Source organism: Taeniopygia guttata, chromosome 5 (assembly GCF_048771995.1).
Source record: "Taeniopygia guttata chromosome 5, bTaeGut7.mat, whole genome shotgun sequence".
NCBI classification, from domain to species: Eukaryota; Metazoa; Chordata; class Aves; order Passeriformes; family Estrildidae; genus Taeniopygia; species Taeniopygia guttata.
In genome coordinates this window covers 5,928,373-5,950,855 of record NC_133030.1, presented here as the reverse complement: position 1 = coordinate 5,950,855, position 22,483 = coordinate 5,928,373, and the positions used below count along the sequence as shown (strand labels likewise).

At 39.1% G+C, this 22,483-nt stretch overlaps 1 protein-coding gene and 1 long non-coding RNA gene across 6 annotated transcripts in view; one reads left to right on the top strand and one right to left on the bottom strand.

Annotated features, from left to right (window-relative positions):
- GALNT18 (polypeptide N-acetylgalactosaminyltransferase 18) overlaps positions 1–22,483 on the bottom strand; it is a 275,590-nt gene that overhangs the window by 11,670 nt on the left and 241,437 nt on the right. For 4 of the 5 annotated variants that reach the window (XM_032748975.3, XM_032748973.3, XM_002188833.5 and 1 more), the window contains one exon: positions 5,511–5,675. The exons of the other annotated variant lie outside the window; for it this stretch is intronic. In XM_032748975.3, the coding sequence (XP_032604866.1) occupies positions 5,511–5,675 (165 nt within the window). The remainder of the gene's footprint in view (positions 1–5,510; positions 5,676–22,483) is intronic. 5 annotated transcript variants of the gene reach the window in all.
- LOC140684229 (uncharacterized) lies at positions 248–3,592 on the top strand. The gene is made up of 2 exons (XR_012056180.1): positions 248–1,272; positions 1,434–3,592. It is a non-coding gene; the product is annotated as an uncharacterized lncRNA (long non-coding RNA).

Below are 22,483 nucleotides of genomic sequence, written 5' to 3'. Positions count from 1 at the left end.
AAAATCAGCAAAGAATACCTAAATATAGAAATGCTGCTGATGTACTGGACCTCTACACCAACACTGAGCCGTGGGGTTTGTGGAAGTGCTTTTTTATGTCTGAGGTTCAAAACTCCCCACTTGGCAACACTGGTTACTTAAAAATCAGATTGCTTCACTAAAAATACAGGGCTTAATGTAGTCTATTGGCTCATGTAATTGAATAATTAGGTTCTGTTTTTCTTTATATTTCTCCTTCAGGATCAAAGTCTGTATCTCTTTTAACAGGATCAGCATCCCTTTCTGTTCTGAGCTGCCAGGCAAACAGCACTGCCTAATTACACAGTTCTACAGCAGTACAGCATGTCTTAAGCTACAGAGACATACTGAGAGTATTTGTATCCCTTGCTGCTAGAAACACCACATTAATGCAAACTCTTGATCAATCAGTGATGCTGCTTTGCCAGCCTGTGGCTCCCACAATGGAAGAACCTGAGGAAGTGGACGGGGGCCACTGTTCCCTTAGACACACAGAGCTCTCCTGAAATGAATCCCTCTTGTATGCTGATGTCCTTGGCTAATGGATGGGATGAAAACAGGAGTGGACATTAGAATTAGACTGCTGTAAAATGGTGTTGGGCTCTGCTTCTGCACTCTGTGCTCAGCAAGGGAGCATCTGAAATTGGTACAGAGACTCCCTTCTTGCTTCCCAGCTCATCAGTTTAATCTTGCTATGCAGCTGCATTCCTGTACTTCCCTGGGCTGTGGCAGTGGGTAATGTAGTACTGCACAACCTTTATGTTCATTAGATGAAGGTGTGTAAGAGTAATTTAAATGCAAAAGTCTTCAGGAGGAACAAGATGTAAATTCAGTAATTTTAAGGTCTATTCTTTCTTTATACAGCTAAACAGAAGATCTCCTTATCTACTACCTAATACCTATTTATGCAAGATCTAAATCATCATATTTATCTGAGGAATACCTGTAACAACTCAGTAATTAATAAGCTTGTCTGTCTTACCTTTCCTTCCCAAGCAATTCCTACTATGATATTTAGGATATACGTATTGTAACTACAGCTGTCAGCAAAAAATTTTATTTACAGTTTCTGGCCATAGCATAAATCACTCCCTCCAAGCATTTATGAATGGGAAGACATCCTGTGGAAACCTTCAGCAGTGACTAGACTCACAATTCTCCACACCATGCACAAGGAATGTTATCAGAAGATATGGGAACAGGATGGTGCTGAGAGCAGGACCTGCACATCTTCTCTCTTCCATGAAGGATGTGGTGAGTGTCCGTCCCTATAGATGCAGATTCTTCCTACCTTTCTATGGAAACCACACTGGAAGCTGAATTGGTTAAATTAACTAAGTATGAAACAGCTGTAAATGATTAATCCCAATTTGTAGCTCAGCCTGGGGTCTTTTCTTTTGCCTCTTTTTACACAGAGCTCTCCCCTGTTGCATTTCTCAGAAGAAGCAAAAAGCCAGACCGTGGCTTGTCAGGTGAGAATGGGATAGTCACATACCTGTCCAGCTGAACAGAAACAGGATAGTTCAAGATAAAGAGTAATTACAGAAAAACTTCCTCCTTTTGCCTTTGATATGCCTCTGGAGGAGCCCTAACAAGGCAAATGAACTTTCTAACTGATCTGCTACCACCCAGGTGAGGCATGTAGAGACAAATTTCACTTGTAGGGCAGGCAACTGACTCTGCATCAGCAACAAACCTGGGAAATCAGATTGGAGACTGAGAGACTTCTTAAAATCACGCAAATCTGGGATTTGTCCTCCGAAAAACCTGATTGCAGCGCTGAGAATGTACTGCTTCTCCAGAGCACCAACAAAACTAATCGTATCAGAGAACGGATACGATGGCCACAAGCAGTTTTTTCCAACAGATGTCCTGAGGACTCACCTGCCCAGGTGCTCTGGCCTTCGTTTCCCACAGCTCATAGCTCCTTCTCTGCCACCTCCCAGAGCCTGCAGCAGCATCACTGCAGCAGCATCACTGCAGCGGCATCACTGAGCACAGTGACAAATGCTGCTGAGCTGCTGCTGCTGCCAGCAGTGTCTGCACCTGCTCCTCGCCAAAACCAGCCCACAGCCTGAGCTTTTGCTTTCCTCACGCCTCATCCTGCCAAAGCAGCTTCCTTGAGATCATGTTTCAAATAATATTTTACTAAAATTCTGATATTTTTTCTTATTCTTGCCTCTATCTTCTCTGCCTTGTCTAATTTCTGATCACTTGCTGTTTGTGTTTTTTTTTTTTTTTACTACAAGCTCTTTGTTCTGATTAAATGAAAAAGTGGTAAGACAGACTGAACTGGATTAGCTGTCAAACACCTAAAAAACATTCCAGCATAAAAGTATTTCCAAAATAAACACTTCCTTAAGAGAAGACTTGACAAACAGCCTGAACAATAAAATTCTTGAACACCACCCAGTTGATGGGACTCTTTTCTGGGCTAATTTACATAATTTGACATAATTACTGTTATAAACACTTGAAGAAGCTTTGCTAGCAAGAATGCCACCAAAGCCTACATTTTATTTGGTCTTATTGCATTTGGCAGCTGTACAAAACTGTGGAGCATGGAAATGTGCTCAGATAGATCCTGGTTATACAAACACATACTACAAGCTTTGAATGCTCAATGCAAGTTTCTGTACAGGACAAAGATACTGGAGGTAGTGATTCCCTCCAAGTGCCTGCCCACCAAACCACAGTTTTGTCCACGAAGCAGCAGTGGACATCTGGCTGCCTGACTCCAACTGCCTGCAACTGAAGATAGCCAGGGAGTTAAAAATTTTAAAACCAAAGTAAAAGATAAAATAAAAAAAGAAATCAAGTTTGATATATATGCCCAAGCATATATATGTATACGTGTATACTCATGCTTCTGATCTAAAAGATGTGACTTAATAATTAAATAGTTCCTTAATAGATCTACAGAAGCAAGGAGTCCCCTAACTGAGGATAACCCCATCTTTTACATTTGTCATGTGGAAGTCACTCATCATTACACAGTACAAAGGAGGAGGAAAGTGTTACCTGAAGGATATTTTTTTTCAAAGCTGTACAGTTTTCTATCAACCAGACTGCTGTCCATATCCCACTACACACTATTGTGGGGCCTCTCTGATTACAGTGTTTCCTCATTCAAACTAATTTACCATAAATGTCTGTAAAGCAAGGAAAAATACAGATTTTTGTGCTGGTCAGGGAAATCTAGTTCAATTGTTTATCCTACTTTGGATGGTCAGTCTGTTTCCTGTTCCCCTTCTGAGACAATCCCCACTTGCACTGCTGTATTTTTACTTACCTATACCATCAGACATTCCCATGGAATGGCTCAAGAGCCCAGGGAAGTCAAAGCTTTGCTGCAGCCAAAGGAAAGTGCTACAGAAGGCTACAACCAGCATCTACATTTGAATTAATAGTTCACAAATTTCAAGACAATATAAGCATCAGTATGATACTCACAGGAGTCCTGCTCACTGCACATATGGAAAAGAAATACCAGAGCTTTAAAAAAGTAATAAAGAGTCTTTTTAGAGACAGCTTCCAAGACAGATGCACAAATACATTTTTTCACCAAACTAAATGGGTGCACTTCAAATGGAGTTCATCAGTTGATCTTGGCAAGCCCTGATTACATTCATTAACTTTCTTCTAACTTACAGCATGTACCCCATTGAGCAATAATGACATTTTAATTGTATTGGGTATTAGCAAAATCCTTTTTGAACATAAAACTTGTAATTATTTCATTTGTCTCTTAATTTATCATGAAGAAATTAGCTTTCACTTCTCTCAGGGAGATGTTCCTTTGCAGAAGGAAGAGAGAGGTCATAGAGTTGAGTTTACCAGTGCTGCACCTTCATTGAGAGATTGTAGCTGGAATATGGAATTGCAACAATCTTAATACTGCTAAATCCCATTTTTAAAGATTTTAATAGCTAAATTATCAAGGCCTTCTACTGCTGCCTCCCGCCCCAAAGTAAGATCTAACATACTCAGTATTATGAAACAGCAGCAGTATCCTGGAGTAGAAACCATTAATTGTTGCCAAAACTTTGGGGTATACAGTGCAATCACTGGATAGGTGGACCATGATAAAATGTTACTGAAATACTGTTCAATTTTAATTACACTTTTTAGAAATGGTATTAAAAAAATCAAACACAGAGATGGATACAGTGAGGCTCCCCTCATGAAAAGACTAGTGTTAAAATTTGTGAGAAGATATAATTAAAACTTTGCCCTTAAGTGGCCAATTTAGGGATTTAAGATCTGTTGCTTGAGAGTTACCTCCTAAAGACCTAGATGACTTTCAAGTATAAATACAAAATAAGCTAATACTATGCTTTACTGATAAATGTCCAGATGCTTTCTGCAGCTAAATTGATACTAACTGTATTAAAAATGTCCTAAAGCATATGGATAATGGCTATTAAAGAAATTATTGAGTTGACAGAAAAGATACTTGCAAATCCATGTGGATGTTACAGGAAAATTAAATGCAGGGAAAAAAAATTGCTTTTATTGGTGAGCCTCAGCCTGTGGGCTGGAGTACTCAACTAGATTTGTTGACTCAAAACTGCAGAGGAGCAACTGTGATACCAGGCAGACTCACACTAGCTATGACATTTGCCCCAGAAGCTACATCATGCATGTGTTTTAGAAAGTAATGTGATTTCATTTCATTGATTCACTAGCATGCCAGCACCTGACGTGGCAAAGTTCCACTGTGTTAAACTTACCTTAGGAAAACTCATCTTTCTTGTTTTTTGGCTTCCAACCATTGGAACCTGTTTTGTCTTCAGGGTAACCTATACCCCTCTGTGGAAACATTGAGATGCCTCGAGTCACCCTGCCATTTCTTCTTAGCTAAACCAGAGTGATCTCCTTAAGTGTTACGTGGCAGAGCACCTTTTTTAGCCCCAGAACTTTTGTGGCTTCTTTACTCTCCCTTATGTTTGTAAATCCATTATGAATGCAGACACTGGGCCTGGCCTTAGTGTCCTGTCAGCATTCTCATCACTATGAAAGCCTTTCCTTGAGCCTCTTTCTGCATCTCTTACACTCATGTGTAAAAGCATGAGCTGTTAAAAAATAAACTGCAGAACTAGCTCATTTTGAGGCTGTTACCACCAATGATCCACTACCACCATTTCTGAGTGGCTACTTTAGAAAAAGCAAACAAACAGATTTATGTTCCTTGTTCCTAAGTAGGTTACTTTGCATTTGACTCCACTGAAATAACCATTTTTTTCCTCTCCCATAACAGTACTCTTCCTTAGAAACAAGTTATTAATGGTGAACTGAGAAAATATAATACAAGTTTTGTATCCTACTGAGGTAGCTGACATTGGGACCAAAACTAAACACCATCTTCCCGGCTCTGTGCAAAGAAAGCAAGGATACATTTGGTTCTTTTCCATTCATAAACAGATTACTCACACTTCAACACAGAAACAGAGCTTTAAAACTTTCTGAAATGGCTGCTGGGGAAGAATTACCTGAGTAAACTGCCAGTAAAGCTTCATTCTCTTGGCTTTGGCATAATTGCATTCAATGAGCCTGGGCCTGCTGTTCACATCCACCAGACATCTGTTGTCGTCATCGTCAATCGTGGGGCTCAGAACGCCCACGTGGAGCTGCTGACTGCTTGTGTAATAAACATTCTGCAACAGGAAGCACAAACAGGATTTGTGGCTGTACACAGAAGCAGCACTCTGGCCCAAAAGTTATTGGCAAAGATAAATATGCCGAATAGCAGTAGGCTGACCCCACAGTAGCTTTTAAATTATTTCCTTTCATGCAGAAAGCAACACAATATTTTAAAAGTTGGTCTAAATGAACAATTAATTGCTTAAATACTGGCTAAGTATTTAAGAGGAAATATGCAAATACAACTGATTATTGTCTCATCATGTGACTTTTGACTTCTGTTTTCTATGGCCATACTGAGGGTCTTCAAAGAGGAAGATACACACCCTCGGATTGGCTTGAATATGGCCATCAGCTTTGATTAGACTATTTCATCTGAGGATAACAACCCACTGGACAGGTAAAAAAAGAGAACAGCAGCACAGGAGTTCAGAGCATCTGTCTTTTATAGAACAGATAGAAAGATAAACTAAAATTTTCTGCAAACAAATGCTAAAACCCACACTCGAAGCAGCTACTATATAGAAAAAAATAGTTGTTATCAACTGGTGACAGAGACAGACAGGAGAGAGAACAGAATGGCCACGTTTCAAGGCATTTGTTCTCATTTTACTTTTTATATGTCAATACACACAGATACAAGAGATAAGGAAAAGGGACAGACACTGCTGCTCTGTATTTCTAGCAAAGAAGGGCCCTTAAAGGCCTCAGGCATTACACCTGGGACCAAAGACATGAGTTTATTATGTTATACAAATTCTTTCTGCTCTGTTTGACTACAAAGATATGTGGAAGGTTTCTCTAGAAGAAAGAAAAAGAAGGGGAACGATGGAGGGGATATGTCCTCTTTCAGATTGGCAGGTTACATGTAAGCCCAGGAAGGTAACACAGGACTGTGCCAGGATTGCCTGATTGCTAATCACAAACAGAATTTATTTTGCTAAAATCAGACCTTTTTCTTAGAAGGACCATGAGAAAGATGAAATGGAAACTTTAGGTGTTAAGGCTTTGATAACTCAGTGGTGGCAGAGTCACAACAGACAAGAGTGGACAGAAGCACCAAATTAATGCCTCTGTCATTTACTGTAGCTATTCTATTTGTCTGTAACAGAAGGGAAACTGGAAATTATACTGTGTGTATTTGGGAATCTTTTTGGTGCCCAGATTTTCCTGGTATTTGTTCATTGTTAATGTAAATTGTTTTATGTGTGAGTGTTCTCATTTGTGAAAACTCTGGTAAAAGAGGAGAGAAAGCAGAAAAGCCAGGTTTGATGAAAGATTTTGGAGTTTCATGTAATTTAAAAAAAAATTGAAAAATTGAATGCTGGAAGCAGTCAATGCAAGGATTGAATACAATCACAACAAATGATGGTGTTTTGGGCAAGACTGCACCCCCTGTTTACCCTCCTGAAACACTGCCAGGGCAGATGTAACCTGCCAGAGCTGCATTAAAGTTAATTAAGTTACCATTAATGGTTTAGACTAATCCAAAGTTTTGCCCCCTTAATGAAGCTCCATTGTTTTCACCCCACAGAAACAATAATAAGCCTGAGCTGCCTGAAGTGAGGCGAGTGAAAGTTTTAAGAGGTTGAACAGAGAAAAGTTGAATAGTTCAGTCATGCCTTACAGGAGGAGAGCAGGGTGATAAAAAGAACTGGCAGAGCACATTTCCAGAATGGATGGTTATGACTGAAGTAAGGATTGAAGTCAACTGTAAGAACTATAACAAGATCACACTGCATCCACAACTCAGGTTATTAACATTCCTGCAAACAAAACTGATGCCTTAGAAAATAAATAAACATTCAGAATGCACTTTCTAGACAGGCCAAGAACAACTATTTTAGACATGTATATAATTTAGACAATTTATTTTGGCGAGACTGAGGTAGTGACAGAGCATGGATCAAGATCTTAAAAGGGGATTGTTAGGACACCCTATAGATGAACTTTTTGTTGCAGCTTGTTTACCTCTTACCTGAAATTACTACTAGAAAACAAAGTGAAATTGTCAGTTATGTAAATTTTGAACTAATAGGAAGGGGTATTTCATTTCAGCATGTTGTCACTACAGAAAATGTGATATAAGAAAATAAAGGGGGGCAATTTTTTCTTTGATATGTATCAGTGGAAACGAATGAGCAGGCCTGGCTGTTACTCGGAGAAGTGCATTCTATGGCTCAAGGTCTGCACAAAGAAAGCAACGTGTCTGCAAACCCCCACGGCTGAGCTGTTTTATCAGCTCACACACCTCAGCCTTCTGCAGCATGGCCCAAAGGCTGTAGGTTATCATTTCACCTTCTGGAGGGACAGAGCAAACCCAGCTCACACTACAGCTCTGCCAGCTTCTTCTGGTGTCAATGCAGCAATGGTTCAGCCTGAGCCACTTTCTGGGCAGATGCAGAATGATGGCTCTGGCTGGAGGAACTACTCAGTTCTGCTTGTTGGCAAAAAACTGCACAGAAGCACAACAATCAAACACAAATTTAATTAGCAGGTTGCTAATTAAGGGAGCCTACCTGCTAATATAACTTCATTTTTCATTGTGGGCCAGTTAGAAAAAGAGGTGAGAAATCCTAAATTCTCACCTAGTGTTGGGAAAGGTATCTTTCAGCTTGGTAATTGGCATGTTAAAATAAGCTAAAACAGAATATGGTATGGTGCAGCCTGTCCAGCAAGGCTCTTCCAAGATGTTGCTTTTCTTATCCAGTAATGTGGACAATATTTAACTGTTCTATGTATCATTACAAACATTTTAGTCTGTTACACAATAAATCCATTTCTTATTTCACTTTGGAATTGAAAACACACAACCTTGCAGCTTGACTGCTCTTTCTTCTACTGGAGGAATCAAATAAAAACCACACAACCTCTAAAAATTCAATTTGAGCAGCATGTGAGCCAACAGGGAGGTACTGCTTTGTGGTGCACTTGGCCTGAAAACTTTTCTTAAAACCTACCAACAGTCCCTGGCTCCTCTCCCCCACCCTGAGAATTAAACCATCCCTGCACTGAGAGAACACAATAATAACTCTGTTGGCATGAAGGGAGGAGATCCATTTGGTAAAAGAGAATTAACTATTACTGATTACTGTAATGACTAAACGTGAAATCATGGTAAAGCCTCACTTTAAACAATTTCATATATTAAAACTACTTTAATTGCTTTCATACAAGTCCTTCCTGTTTCTATTTGCTTACTTGCATTTTCCAAAACACTTTTTAAAGGTTTTTTTTGTTTTGTTTCGGGGTACCTTTTGGGGTTTTTTGAGTTTTTTTTTAGTTTTTTGTTTTGTTTTGTTTGGCTGTTTTTTTTTTTTGGGGGGGGTTTGTTTTGTTTGGGGTTTTTTTGCTTAAAGATGGTACACAAATTAGTTCTCTGGAGCAGGCTGTAGGAGATTACCTGAGTTACATGAACTGAATTACCCTCTCAAAATGTACATATTAGCTATGCACACTATGCCTTTTTATTGAACATATTTTTAATTGACCTTCAGGTAAAGTATGGCCTTACAGATTAAAACCATACTCGTGCTTTAACATCCTGTAATCACAACTTGCAATTGTGATTTAAACAAGCTGTTAAATATATCCTCCTTCTTTAGGAGGATGCTTTTAAGAAGCATCAACAAGCACACAAGCTGTTCTGCAGTGCACTTCAGCACAAAATGGACAATTGAGGCACTCTTGTTTAAAACACTTGAAAAGATAAAGGTGAAATGCATTTCACTAGTACATTTGTTTTACAATATTGCAAACATCATCATCAACCAACATAACAGGACAAAAATTCTGCAGTAATTCAGGGCAGTGATTTGTTGAACAACCACTCCAGGACCGTCCTAGAAGTCCAAATGACTGAACACTAAATATGAACTGCTAAGTTGTTGGGGTAACTTTGAAAATTTTACTTAGAACTTGGACTTTTTTTATTTGAGCTACAACAGCAAATGTCACAGCAGTGCTTGCTCAAGGGACTAGACCTTAGACAAAAATTTATTTTGTTCCACTGAAGTCAAGACACTTGCTGTGTGCTGATTTACAGCATTCATTCCAAGTTCCTTAGCAAAACAAGCACACATTTTCACATCACCATCAACACACACTCCCGGAGGAGCTACTGAATTTCCACAGGAAGAACTGTGCTTGAATATTGGTACCAAAGCACCAGGTAACAACTCCCTTTGTCTGTAACAAAATAAACCTCCTTACATTTCATTAGTCTGTTCCAGCCCACAGCATTTTACCATCTTGTTTTTTCACTACAGCAGCATTGATGTACAACTGTGTCTCCTGGGCACCTGGCAGGGAGCACTTCTGTTCAGGAAATCAGTTGGGTTTGACAAAAGGCACTAACCTTCTCAAAAAGTGAAGCTCCAAGGATTCAGCATTACTGTCAGTGAGGAACTCTAAAAACCTGGGCAGGATTTGTGACCCACAAAGTTTCAGAGTCAATGTGTGCCCTGAGGCTTTGGCACTGCCACCCCTCCTTCAAGCACTCTCTCACCAGGTGGGTGAGTGCCATGCACACAGGGACAGGCTATCTAAGGTGATAGAAGAAGAAAACAGTAGTAATGTCATCATTAGAAACAGTAGTTTTCTTCTTCTGTTGAAAAATAAAAAAAAGGCAGAAACTGTACAGTGCAGGTGTATTATTTCACTTCCCGAAAAACTGAGTAGGTTTGCTATTGCCAGTGATTTTTGTTAGGAAGGAAGAGATTCCTTTAGAGAAAAAAACTTCCAATTGGCTTTACATCAATGTTATGGTACTTAATTTCACCAATCATGAAGAGAAATTCTCATCACTTGATACGGAAATCATGATGGTCATGGAGACAAGGATGTCTAGGCCATGAATCAGGAACATCAAAAAGCATTTGAATGCAGGTAAGACTGAGCTCCTATACTAGTGAGAAGAGAATGCAACAAAGACATTGTCCTTGAAGAGTCTTCAGGACTAACAGTAGATCCACCTTTTCATGTGAAGTGTTTATGAATAGAGTTAACCTTGAAAATAACATTGTTTTCGAAGACCTCTCTTCTAATGTTACACAATTCTTATCAATAGAAAAAGAAAAGCACTTTTTTTCAAACTGTTGTGCACTCTTTTGACAAGAAAAAGAGTATTTTTTCAAGCTGGAAATGATGTTAACTACAAAAATGCCTTGTAGCACACTGCCATGGGCTGCCTGCTTTCCTTGCAGGTCCCAGCTGCATTCAGGGACCTCAAGAAGCTTTCCCTGGGAGCCTCCTGGGGCTCACAGCAGACTAAAGTGATGGGAAAGAAATTCCTCAAAACAAAACCCTGGGTTATCAATCTAAAGGTTTGCAGCAAGCCAATGAATAAAGTAACACACGTTTCCTACCTGGGTCTGAAGAGAAGCACATTGGTTGCCTTCAAAGCATGACAGAGGTGTCTGCCACAAGGCTTCTGTTCCAGTCTCTTTTGTGTTCTCAAAGGCCAGCCTCATAACTAAACTCTTCATAATTAATCTTCCCCCAGACTGTAAAATGTGGGGGTTTCTTGTAAATTGTTTCCAGGATTTTCAATATCTGCTGAGAAACCTGGCTTGCAAATACTCTTGTATGTCTAAAATGGCACCTTCCAACTGAAGGACCAATTAGTCTGTAGCTTTCTTGTTTATTTTACTAGAAGTGTCCTATTTCCATTTGCTCTACCCAATAATCTCTCTGTCTATTCACATAAAGACAAGCAAACTGAGATCGGTATCACATAATTAAAACTAATAAAATGGTTCCCTAAATCCTCATATGAGGTGAAAGTGTGAGGTTTAGTCATGTCATACTTATTTTTATTAAACAATTTATCTGTTTTTTCTTAAGAAAAACATTCATTTGTCCTGAAAAAAGATATCTAAAGGATGAGAACATGAATGAGTGGTAGTTGAGAGCTGCACAGGATTCTCAGGAAATCAGCATAATGACTAGAAACTATTAGAGAAGATTAGGTGTTTTAAATGTTCTCTACATGTGCATTTCAGGTGAACTAATTTGATAATTTTTTTTTTTCTCTTTAATATTCTAAGCTTAACATTTTCTAAAAGTTGGCTTGGCTATCATGAAAGCTTACAATGTTGCAATGAAAACAAAAGCTGTATTCAGTACTGCTACTCAGACCAACTCCAGAAGTAAGGAGAAGCAACTTCACTTTTTGGCATTGCAGCAAGCCATACCCTTGCTCATTTTTGGGGAATGCCAGGACTCCCCTCTCTTCTGATGCAATCTCATGTAGCAAATCAGCAGGGAAGAGAAAATGGAGAGTTTATGCTTGGAGGCACAATCTCCCCTAAATCTCAGTTGTTACATTCAGAACAAAGGGTCTCTTGGCCCTTCTATTCCACTCATCTCCCCTGAGATATTACAGATCTATGAGAAGTTTTGGTTGCTTCTGTTTTACACAGGGGGATGATGCTAAGCATGATCCACAGAATTTCCTCCTGTGCTTCAGCTCTGGCCCAGCCTGGTCAGACAGAGCCAGACCAAAAGGCTGGGACAGACCTCACTGGTACAGATCAGCTACTCAGCCAGGGCCTGGCAAACTGAAAGATGCTGCTGCTCTTTCTGAAAATCACCAACTTGATTGCCTTGGCAGGTTTCCTGTAGGGCTGGAAGGATAATTCTGGTGCAACACTCACATACAGTGTGCTGCGTTGCAGTGGCACAGTGCAGGACACACCTAAATCTGCCATGGGAGAAATGAAACCCAAGGTAATTCAACTAACATTTTTGCCCAGTGAAAATATTTCAAACACCTACGCAGGATAAAATCTGCACAACCCCCCAGGATGCTGCAGAGTACATGGGAGGGTAAATGATCTCTGCTTACTTGGACACAAATGCACAGCTTTGGCCTTTTTAATGATGTCATGTAGAACCTCTGTCCTTGAGAAGTTTGCCCTAAAAGGTCAGATTGTGATTGCCATTGCAATGAACACAGAAATTCCACTGACTTTGAGCGAGATGGGATTTTTGGCTCCAAGTTTGTTATTAAACTTTGAAAAGCCACCAGACTTTATAAAGACTTCAGAGCTGAAGTGGGTTGCCAGTTGCAGTAAATTATTCATAGGAGCTAGTTTATCATGTAGCAAAAAATTACACTTAGATGTTCAACTTAACACAAGATGATTATCTGAAGGATAAATTGCCAACTCCCCACTGTAAGTTTAGAGCAATACATACCAATTTTCAGGCTGAAAGCCATTTGTAATCCTTATGGCAATGTTCCCAGTTGAAATCATGCTGGAGACTGGTACATGACTCTGCATTTATAATGAGCAAACTTAATGCTCACCACCAGCAGTATTTATTTGCTACTTTGCCTTTGGCATAATAACTGAGGGATAAAAAGCCTGATTCACCACTGCTTTATTCCATCTTTGAACCATATTTTTTTCCAAATGAATCCATGAAGTAATTTATTGTCAGGATTAATATGTTAACATACTAGTTCCGAAGTCTCATAGCAGATTCATACTTGACTGTAACTCCAGCTAAGGAGTAGTCTGGTGGATTCCAGTAAATCCCAATTTAGCTCCCATTGCCTCTACTTGGCTGTTTGTATTGGTCCTGATTCCTATTCTGGCATTTCTTGCTACATAAATACATCAGAAGGAAAGAGCTTTCCAACCCTGAAAAGAAAATGCCCAACAGAATCCTAGCTCATTCTGAACAACACAAACATACACGTCGCTAAGATAAAAATCAAGTGTTTTCCTATTTACTATTCATGTAGGAAGTGGCAGAAGAGAGAGGCTGTGCTATCCCTTAGCAACAGCATTTCTGTGTCTTGTGCTGCCCTAAAACACTGCTGAGGAAGGAAATCATGAGAACATGGGCTGAGAATTATAGAAAGTTACCCCTAAGCCACAGGTCAACCCTCAGAAGATTCACGCTGGTTTTGGAGGGAGGTTTTCAGCCTGATGGATTCAGCTTTAAAACCATTATAATGATACTTTATCCATGTTGAGCATCAATTAACTATGAACCTTGCTTTAGTGAAGAGCTGACAAACAGCTCTGGTATACCAAGTGTAGCAACACTTTAACTTAGATTTTAATTGTATTAAAGTCTGTAAGAAAGATACACTATTTCACTTCAGTGTTCAGATTTGTATCTACTGAATTAAGGCACCAGCATACTGATTATTTGACCTACTTGCTGTTCTTCATGTCCATGCACTAATTAAAACCGGAACTCTGAGCAACAATATTTGATAGTAATAAAACCAAGGTGCTCAGAAACTTTAAATAATACAGTGTGGTGCTAGAAATACATGCTTAAAGACATGAAAATGTTAACATTTTGATAGAAAATGCACAGGTACTAAATGCCAGACCTTTTCTTTTTAATTTAAATTCATGAACTCATATTGCAGTGGAATACCTAATTCTGATATTGCCTACTTTGGTATTCTGCTGTGGTTTTATTTTAAACAAGCAAACAAAAATCCTATTACTTAAGCTCCACTTTTTAAATTGAATAAAGCTGTCAATCATGGGTTTTATATATGCTCTTTATATATACCCTATATATATGTAGGAGAACTGTCCTAGTTCCCCTAATTCTGGTAAGTACAGAATTAACAAGGCCTGAATAAATTAGAATGTACTTGATTTGGCTTTCAATGTTTCTCTGAGTTTTGCTCTTTTCTCTGTACAAGATCCCTACATCTCTTCCAAAAGGGAAAAAAAAAATAAATAAAGGCAGCAAAAAATCCAGAACCATTCTGGCATCTGTGTCCTACTTTTTAAAAAACATGTTGTCTTATGGCTCCTGGGACTTGGACCTATCTGCAGTTTCCTTCACCCTTTCCCACTAATCTCTCTTTAACCTTCACAGTTTTCTTTGTGGATTCCTAAAGAACCCCATGTCTTTCTTTCCCTGTTTTCTTTTCCTTCAACATATACTCACCAGGAAACAAACTGCCTTTGTTTCCATATGCTGATGCACTGGTCCATCCTTTAAAGCAGAGCTGACTTCTAGACAAAATCTGAGCTAGTTCACTGCCATCTGTGTATGGGCATTTGGTAGCTCAGCATCAATAACTTCAAAAGCAGAATTTTTTATCTTTTCATAGCTACACCTCCAGTTACTATGGGCACAGTCAAGTTCAGATAATTGTTTGTTTATATAATGCCCATCTTCACCTTGAACCTCTTCCCAATCATCAAATCTTGCCATACAGCCTATTTTTCCTGCAATGAAATACAACTTTTCCACTTAAAGGTGACCCTTGCTGGTTTTCTCACTGATGTCAAGATTCATGCCCACTTCAAATCCCTCCTGAATGCTTCTGAATTTGGGTTTTCAGGCTGCCTTTCCAGAAGGCAATATCTTTCCTCTTGTTCTGTTTTCCACACTGCTTAATCTTACTTGTCTTAATTTTCAAAGCCCTTCTGAACTCTTCTCATGTTACTTATCAGCCAAGCAAGTATCATTAGCTTATTATCCAGCTCCTAATTACCAGCCTTCACTGTTCTCTGCCCAGTCCATAGAATTCCCCAAATGTTCAAAAAGAAAAAAATAAAACAGTAATTTAAATGTTTCTGATTAACCCAAAGCATTACTCAAAAATGCTCTGTCAGTATGCCCTAGCATTCCCTTTTTATCTCTCCCAGACTGTCCTGTTTCTAGTACTCTCTTTGTAGGCTTTAACTCTTCAAGTCAAGCGTGGAAGTTTTATTCTGTGGTAGTAGAGCACTTGATATAAAAAACATCTGGATAATTATTGGAGTGCCTAGAACTGCAATAATAAGCATAACAATAAAAAATATGCAGTGCCAGGGATGTATCATGTAGCTTACCACTCCTCAGAAAGTGGTTCTTCTAGTGGTATAACCTTCTGAGAGTTCAAAAAAAAACAACAACATTGTGTTATTTCTACCACCATTATCTTTCCTAAACTAAATTTGATTAAATTTTTTGTCTACAAGGGATAAGTTAAGGCAAATTACAACCAAATGCCAGTCCCTCTTAAGATGCTCTACAGTAAACACCTTGATCTCAAATGTTTTAAGGTTCTTGCTTGTTTGTGAGGTTTTCAGTTTGTAGATTCATTTAGTTTTGCTTTCTAATCCAGCCCTGTCATGTTTAATTTCATATGGCAGTGAGCAATGACTATGGATACAGAGGTCCTTTAATTCCTCTTGTGTTTCACAAGTGCTGTAATTTTTCATCATTTTGTGACAGGAACAAAGGAAGAATCCCCAGCTCCCTACAGGTATTTCTTAACACATAGGCCTACTCTTTCTCTTGGCTTCACTGAAAGGAATCACAAATCTGTTTCCAAGATAAGATGAGCCATTCTCACCCATTCTTAGAATCACGTGTGCACTTGATTTCAGTTTTCCAGAGGTACCACATTGACACCAACATGTGCAAATTCAAGAAATAAATTATCTAAAATGTAGTTACTTTTTGTGCTAAAGACAATAAAATAAAGACATTAAAACTTCTACATGGAAGTAAACCAACACATTTTAACCAAAGTTGGTTAGTGACAATCTTTTTTTTTTTTTTTTTAAACTCCTGTTTGACCTCCTAACCTCTCTGAAATAATTATACTCTGAAAGTCTTATTATGGATATTATGAAGGTTGTGAATTAGTTAGGAACACAACCCATCTGGAGACCCACAGGATGAGAAGCACCAGTGGTCTGGAGCACTACCAGTGTTCCACCACGGTGAGGAGGGACAAAAGCCTCTGCAGTGCAGCAGAGGACCTCAGACACCAAAACAAAGAGAATTTCACTTTGTTCAAACACAGGAGTGTGAGAGAAACTCAGCACAGATGCACAGCAATCACACAGACCATTTTCTTCAGTGTTTTGTCTCTCACCTGGTTTCAGGAATTGTCTTATAGCTGAGATATTGCCATCTGGAAATGCCATCTTAAAGGCTTATTACTTGCAAGTACATTGTGCATTTCCATGCACAGAACATTCAGTGCTGCAGTTTCAGTGACAAACAGCAGTTTTTGTATCAAGCTCCACCACTTGAGCTGCTCAGTGGGTACTTCTGCAGTCTTTTCCCAGGTTAGAATTAGTCACTTTTCAGAGTAGAACCTGGCACTATTTGCCTCAGGTTATCATGTCATACATGCCTACATCGACAGAAAAGGCAAATACTATATGTAGCCTAGTTTCATGCTCAGTAACATTATTTTTAATAAACTATAATGAATGAGATCTCTGTCAGGTTTAGCTGCCCACTTTGTCATAATATGAATAAAATTTCAGACATCAGATGTCTGAACTGTGATGTGCTTTTCTTTAAATTACTTACATGACTTAACAGCCAACTTCACAACAGAGTATTAATGGATGAGACAGCTTGAATTCTGATTTTGCAGACATGACTGATAACCACCAAAGCAAAGAGCACATTTACCATTTTTGTTGATTATGTCTGTCATCAACAGTTAAGCTTCTCTCTTTTTATAAAAGAACAAAGCCTTTCTTTCCCTTTGGGTTTGTGCTGATGGGGGCCTGTGGTGTGGCTCTTCAGTAGGCAGGGGTGAGCTGTGCAGCTTGGCGCAGTCTCCCTTTCATGGAGAACAAAGGAAAGTTACTGTGTTCCCACCTGGACACACTCAGGAGTAATTTTCCTCTTAAACCACGTTAAACCCATTGAGCTGAAGAAAATAATTTCTCCTATTTTAAATGAACAGCATCAAAATCCAAGCAAATCCTTAATCACAGTAGCCTACAAAAAGTAAAAATATTATGCCTTACCTGTAGACAATGTATTTCAAGTAACAAAGCCTATCACTTCAACTGATTTGTTTCACTCTTTACTGTTGGTTTCTTGATGTAGACTGACAGGAGCTCATGAAGTTTTATCCATCCCAACTGTATCCTAAAAGAAAATTTCTTCCCTGAAATACTTTTAAGCTCTCCAAGGCAAGTGGTGAAATGTATGTGCCTTACTAGAATAGGCACTTTCCCTGCCCACCAAATGTCTTGAAGGAGTGGCTCCACTGTTTTCAGGGTGACAGCAAATGATTCTCAGAAAAAGAAGTCACATCTAGAATTTAAATGAGGATCCTGAATACTAAGACCCCATGCAGAAGCTGGAGCTTCGATCCTGCCTGTGTTTATGAATAAATTGCAATGTTCACAAGGCTGTGCAAGTAAGATTGAGATGTGTTTCAGGCTGGAATACCATGCTCATATCCCAGAGATTCCTCTTTTCTTCTGCTCTTCTGGCCCCCAAAAGAAGGGCAAAGAAAAGCATCACCTAATACATTTCTATCACTAAATGTACTTTTCATGCTAATGGCATTTTTAATGGAAAGATGGAAAAGAAGAATGCCATTAGAAGCAGCTATACACCAAGATTTCTTACCATGAGTATTTAAGTCTTAAAAGATTTTCTAAATCAGGAACAAATAAACAAATAAAGCAGTTCAAAAAGCAGAAAATTGCTTTGATGTTAAGGAGGACATTAATTCAACTGCCTGAGCTGTGAGGGAAGCCTTACTGTGCTTGGCTGAGTGAGCTGCACATCTCCTACAACTACAAATGTTGCCAGCTCTGTGTTATGCCCCTTCCACAAAGCAGGCTGTAAACCGTGGCAAGCAATGAAACTGCAAATACCGTGATATGCAAAGGCATGTTGCTTAATAATGCAAATGGTATGATATCTCCCCCCATTTTTTATTCATTTAATTTAATTTCATTTCTGGGCCATTCAGTGATACAGTGAAGGCTAGATATAAACTCAGGCCTTCACAGGATAAGCAGAAGAGGCACAGATTTCTGAGTAGCAGCTTATCAGATGGATGAGGCAGCAAAATAAAACCAACAACTCTAAACCCAGACTGTTTAAATGACCTTCAAGTACAACACTGAATAGCTAAAATAGCTCTACTAAGCTCCAGGCTGCCAAGATACCACTGGGCTGTGACACTGAGCCACCCTCAGCAACAAAGACAGATTATGTCAGACTTTTCCTTGTATTTTCTTCATGTCTTAGGAGGCTTTATTTTAATATCTGAAGCAGATTATCCCATAACTGTATCTACAGGACACAGACTTAAAGAAAAGAAAAAGCCTGCTGTCTTGCTGTTTAGAATTAACACAAAAGTTAGGCACATCTGTCATTCATAATTAAAAGTCACTGAATATTCACAATATAAATAATAGTTCTTTCAGGACTCTTTTAAGTAAATTAATTTTACACTATTCTTTTGATTGTTCTAAACCAACAACAATGACTACTGTTAGCTTCTTAATTTGCATATGAATAGAAACACCAGTAAGAATTATTACGATTGTCTATTGTACGATAAACCATTTAGTGATTTGTATTCTTTTGTGCAGATTGTCCCTAAAGCACAAATCTCTGGCCCTACACAGGCCCTCTAGGGCTAGATGTTCCCTCAGAGGGCAGGGGTGGCAGAGGAATGCACTGGGGAAATAGTAGTTTGGGAATTAATTAATAATTAGTGGAATGGCATTCTTCCCTCCTTCCGAGGGGACACTGGGCTGTGTCCACAACAGAGGGAATTCCGTGCTACAACACTGCTGAGAGGAGACAACCAGTCCCACCCCATGTATCCACCCCAAAAGGTACAGAGGGAGGACAGTGACCCTCTCAATTCCTAGAGAAGCTCCAAGGCCCAGACAATCTGTGCAGGAGCTCAGCAAAGAGGCAGTTCACACCCTGTCCCTGTCCTAGCTGGGCTGTCGTGACCCGCGACATGAATTAAGTGTGGCAAAACCCCAAAAGAGCCCAAAACCCCCTAAAGCCACACTGATTGTATTTAGCTTTCCCCCCAGACTAAACTGGACTGAAGTAAAGCATCAGATTTTCAGTCAACAAACTGTTGGTCCAGATCTTCCCTTGGTACACACCTGGAGGACACAACTACAGTCAACTACGAGTTATTCCTTCAGCATCCTCCTTTCCAAGCCCATTGCTGTCGGCCTCTTAAGCAGAATCTTGGGGCAGAAATTTGTCAGTCTCCAGTACAACTCAGTCTGTGACTTGCACCTATCAGATTCACTGCAGGAAGACAGTGGAACAGTTAAAATCACACTACTCAGTCTTGATCATTCACTATGAAATCTCTTTGTATGCTTCAAGCCAATAGAGCCCTTTCCTCATGAACGAAATTGCATCAGCCCTAAAAGGAGGTGCCAGAAAATTTTGTTCCTTCAAGAGTCACAGAACAATTTGGGAGATGCTGAATCACACTGATGTACCTGATCCTGGTACAGTGTTGAGCACTCTCTAAATAAAATTAACTTCACATTCTCTATGGCACATGGGGCACCACACCAAATTTGCTCTCCTGTTGCACAAAGTATCTCTCAGACATGTTTGCAGCTGCTTTGCATTTAAAGTCTGATTTAATTATTATTTAATTAAACCCATTTAATGGCTGCTACTCGGAAAGCATTTCATTAGGCACTGGCTGAAATCCTTGGGCCAGCCTTACTGAGATTAGAGCTTTAGTCACTGTCCTGTTATCTCAAAGCACCCAGAGTTTATCCTTCATGATCAGCTGGGGGGCTCCATCCCCACTGTTATTTATGCTATTGACTCACAGCTGCCACTGTTTCTTACTGAAGATGAAACATTTTTATGAGTTACTTTATTTGGTTATAGTTATCTTATATCTTTAATGCTTGGTTTGCTCCTTTAAAGAAGAGGTGTCAGAAATATCAGAGTTTCTTTTATATCTATCTCAAGTCTTGGAGAGTTTTTAGCCTTTTGGGGAAGCAATGAGCCTGAGATCATGGAACCTTTTTTCACCCCTATCCAGACAATATATTTGTCTTGGAGTTGGCAAATTGGCAAATTTGGGAAGAGATGGAATTATTTTCCTCACAAGGGACTCTTCTGTTGCCCAAGATGAACTGGGCTTCATCTGCATTTATGGATAGAATAGGAAAATAAAGTCTCATGAGATATTTTACTTGCTGTAGCTAACCCTGCTTAAGCAGACAGGTTGGACCAGACGAACTCCAGAGGTCCCTTCCCACCTCAAACATTCTGTGACTGTGGGAAATAGCTTCCCATAAGAGCAAAGCTGAAAAATGCTGAAGAGCAACAAAGTTGGAGAGACCGGAAGAATCCTAAGAGGTAAATTTGTTAATTAATGAAAAATTTAATCATTATTGATGTTTAGAAGTCCAAACAGTGCCGAAGAAGCTGAAGTAAACATCAAACCTGACACAGTATTTGTAGGTGGTGTTTCTTCTTAGTGACCTTAACTACAGTGTTATCTCAGGGAATATTGATCAAATTACAGAAGTCCTTCAAATTTATGTGCAGCAAGCAGATTTAACTTCCTTGAAAACATGTGACATAGGATATTAGAAGATATTTGGAAGCCATTAATGGGTGCTCTGCAGCATGCAGTTACTCCATAATCATTAGGTGTGGCTCCTCCTGAAAGTGGGGAAATTAGGTATCACAGAGTGCTAGCCATGTCACAAATCTGGCAGAATGACATGCAGCTCACTTGACAGCTCATATTTAAATGTGCCTTGAGTGCTCAAGAAGGTCCCAAGAGTCTCGGTCTATCCTTATGCAAACACTCACTCCCATTACTATCATATTGAATTTAAAAAATGCTATTTGAGGAAAAAAATAACCTGCTCCAGAAATGCTTAAACCCCCCAGATTCATAACTGCTAACAAGAATGAGGTTGAACTTGAGGAGATGTTTAAATCAATGCAGTAGGTGAATGGACTTAGTGTTGTGACTGCATCGAACACAAATAAATTAAATTATGATTGATAATAATTTGATAATTTGATCCAGCAGTGCTGACAGCACACAACCCTGAGATCAGCTGGTAGCCAAAATGTGTCCCATATAATGAAAACACCTGCAGGCACAATTTAACAAAGGAAACTGTTTTAGCACACTGTATCCCTCTAATGCAATGGTATTTGATAATTTCTATTTGAACAATTGAAGATTTCCTCACGTAAACACATTTAAGGACAAGTTAAAAAAATTAAGGATTTGGTTCTGTGTTAATATAAAATAGAAGATCAAATAAAACCTCCAGACCAACATGAAATTTACTACTCTGATTTACCATGATCTACTTCTTCCATACTGAGTTCAGCCCGTGCCCTTTTGGTGACAGATCTCCATCCCAAAAGCAAAGCAGCATTATCTAAAAAATTCCAGGTTTAATGCAGTAACCTCAGTTTTATCCTTTAAAAAAATTTTTATTTAAACCCCATGTTGTTTTTACTAAAAGTAGCAAGTTCATGAGCTGTGTTGCTATTTTTAACTTCCCAAACTGCCATTTGTCAGTCAGCCAATGCAGACTTCACAGTTTTAAGGCTAACTTGAGAGCTCAAAAGCACCGAAAATAACTGCTGAAATGGAATATGCATGCTGAACAAATCACTACGTCTTTAACACAGCAAGAGCAACAAAGCTCCAATGTCCACAATCAGTGCAGTTCCCTGCCAAAAAACCCCAAAGTTAATTCTGTAGTAACATCAGAATGGCTTAAATGCATTCCTCAGCTTTTCCACTTGATTGCTTTGAGCCTTTATGGACAGCCAGCTGAGCAGACAGGCTTGGAAGCTATTGCTTATAATTTATGCAATCACACTTTAGGAGAAATAAAACAGAAAAAAAAAAAAAAGGAAAATTAATTCAAGAAATTCAATAACTATTTTTAAAGCTATCCAAAACCACATAAAACACTCCTTCCCCCCAATTTCTTTAAAGACATACCATTATTCATTCCCTGTAACAATTAAGTGTTATTTCTGAACCCTCTCAACAGGACTGAAATTCCAAGAAGTCCTAGCTGTGATTGCC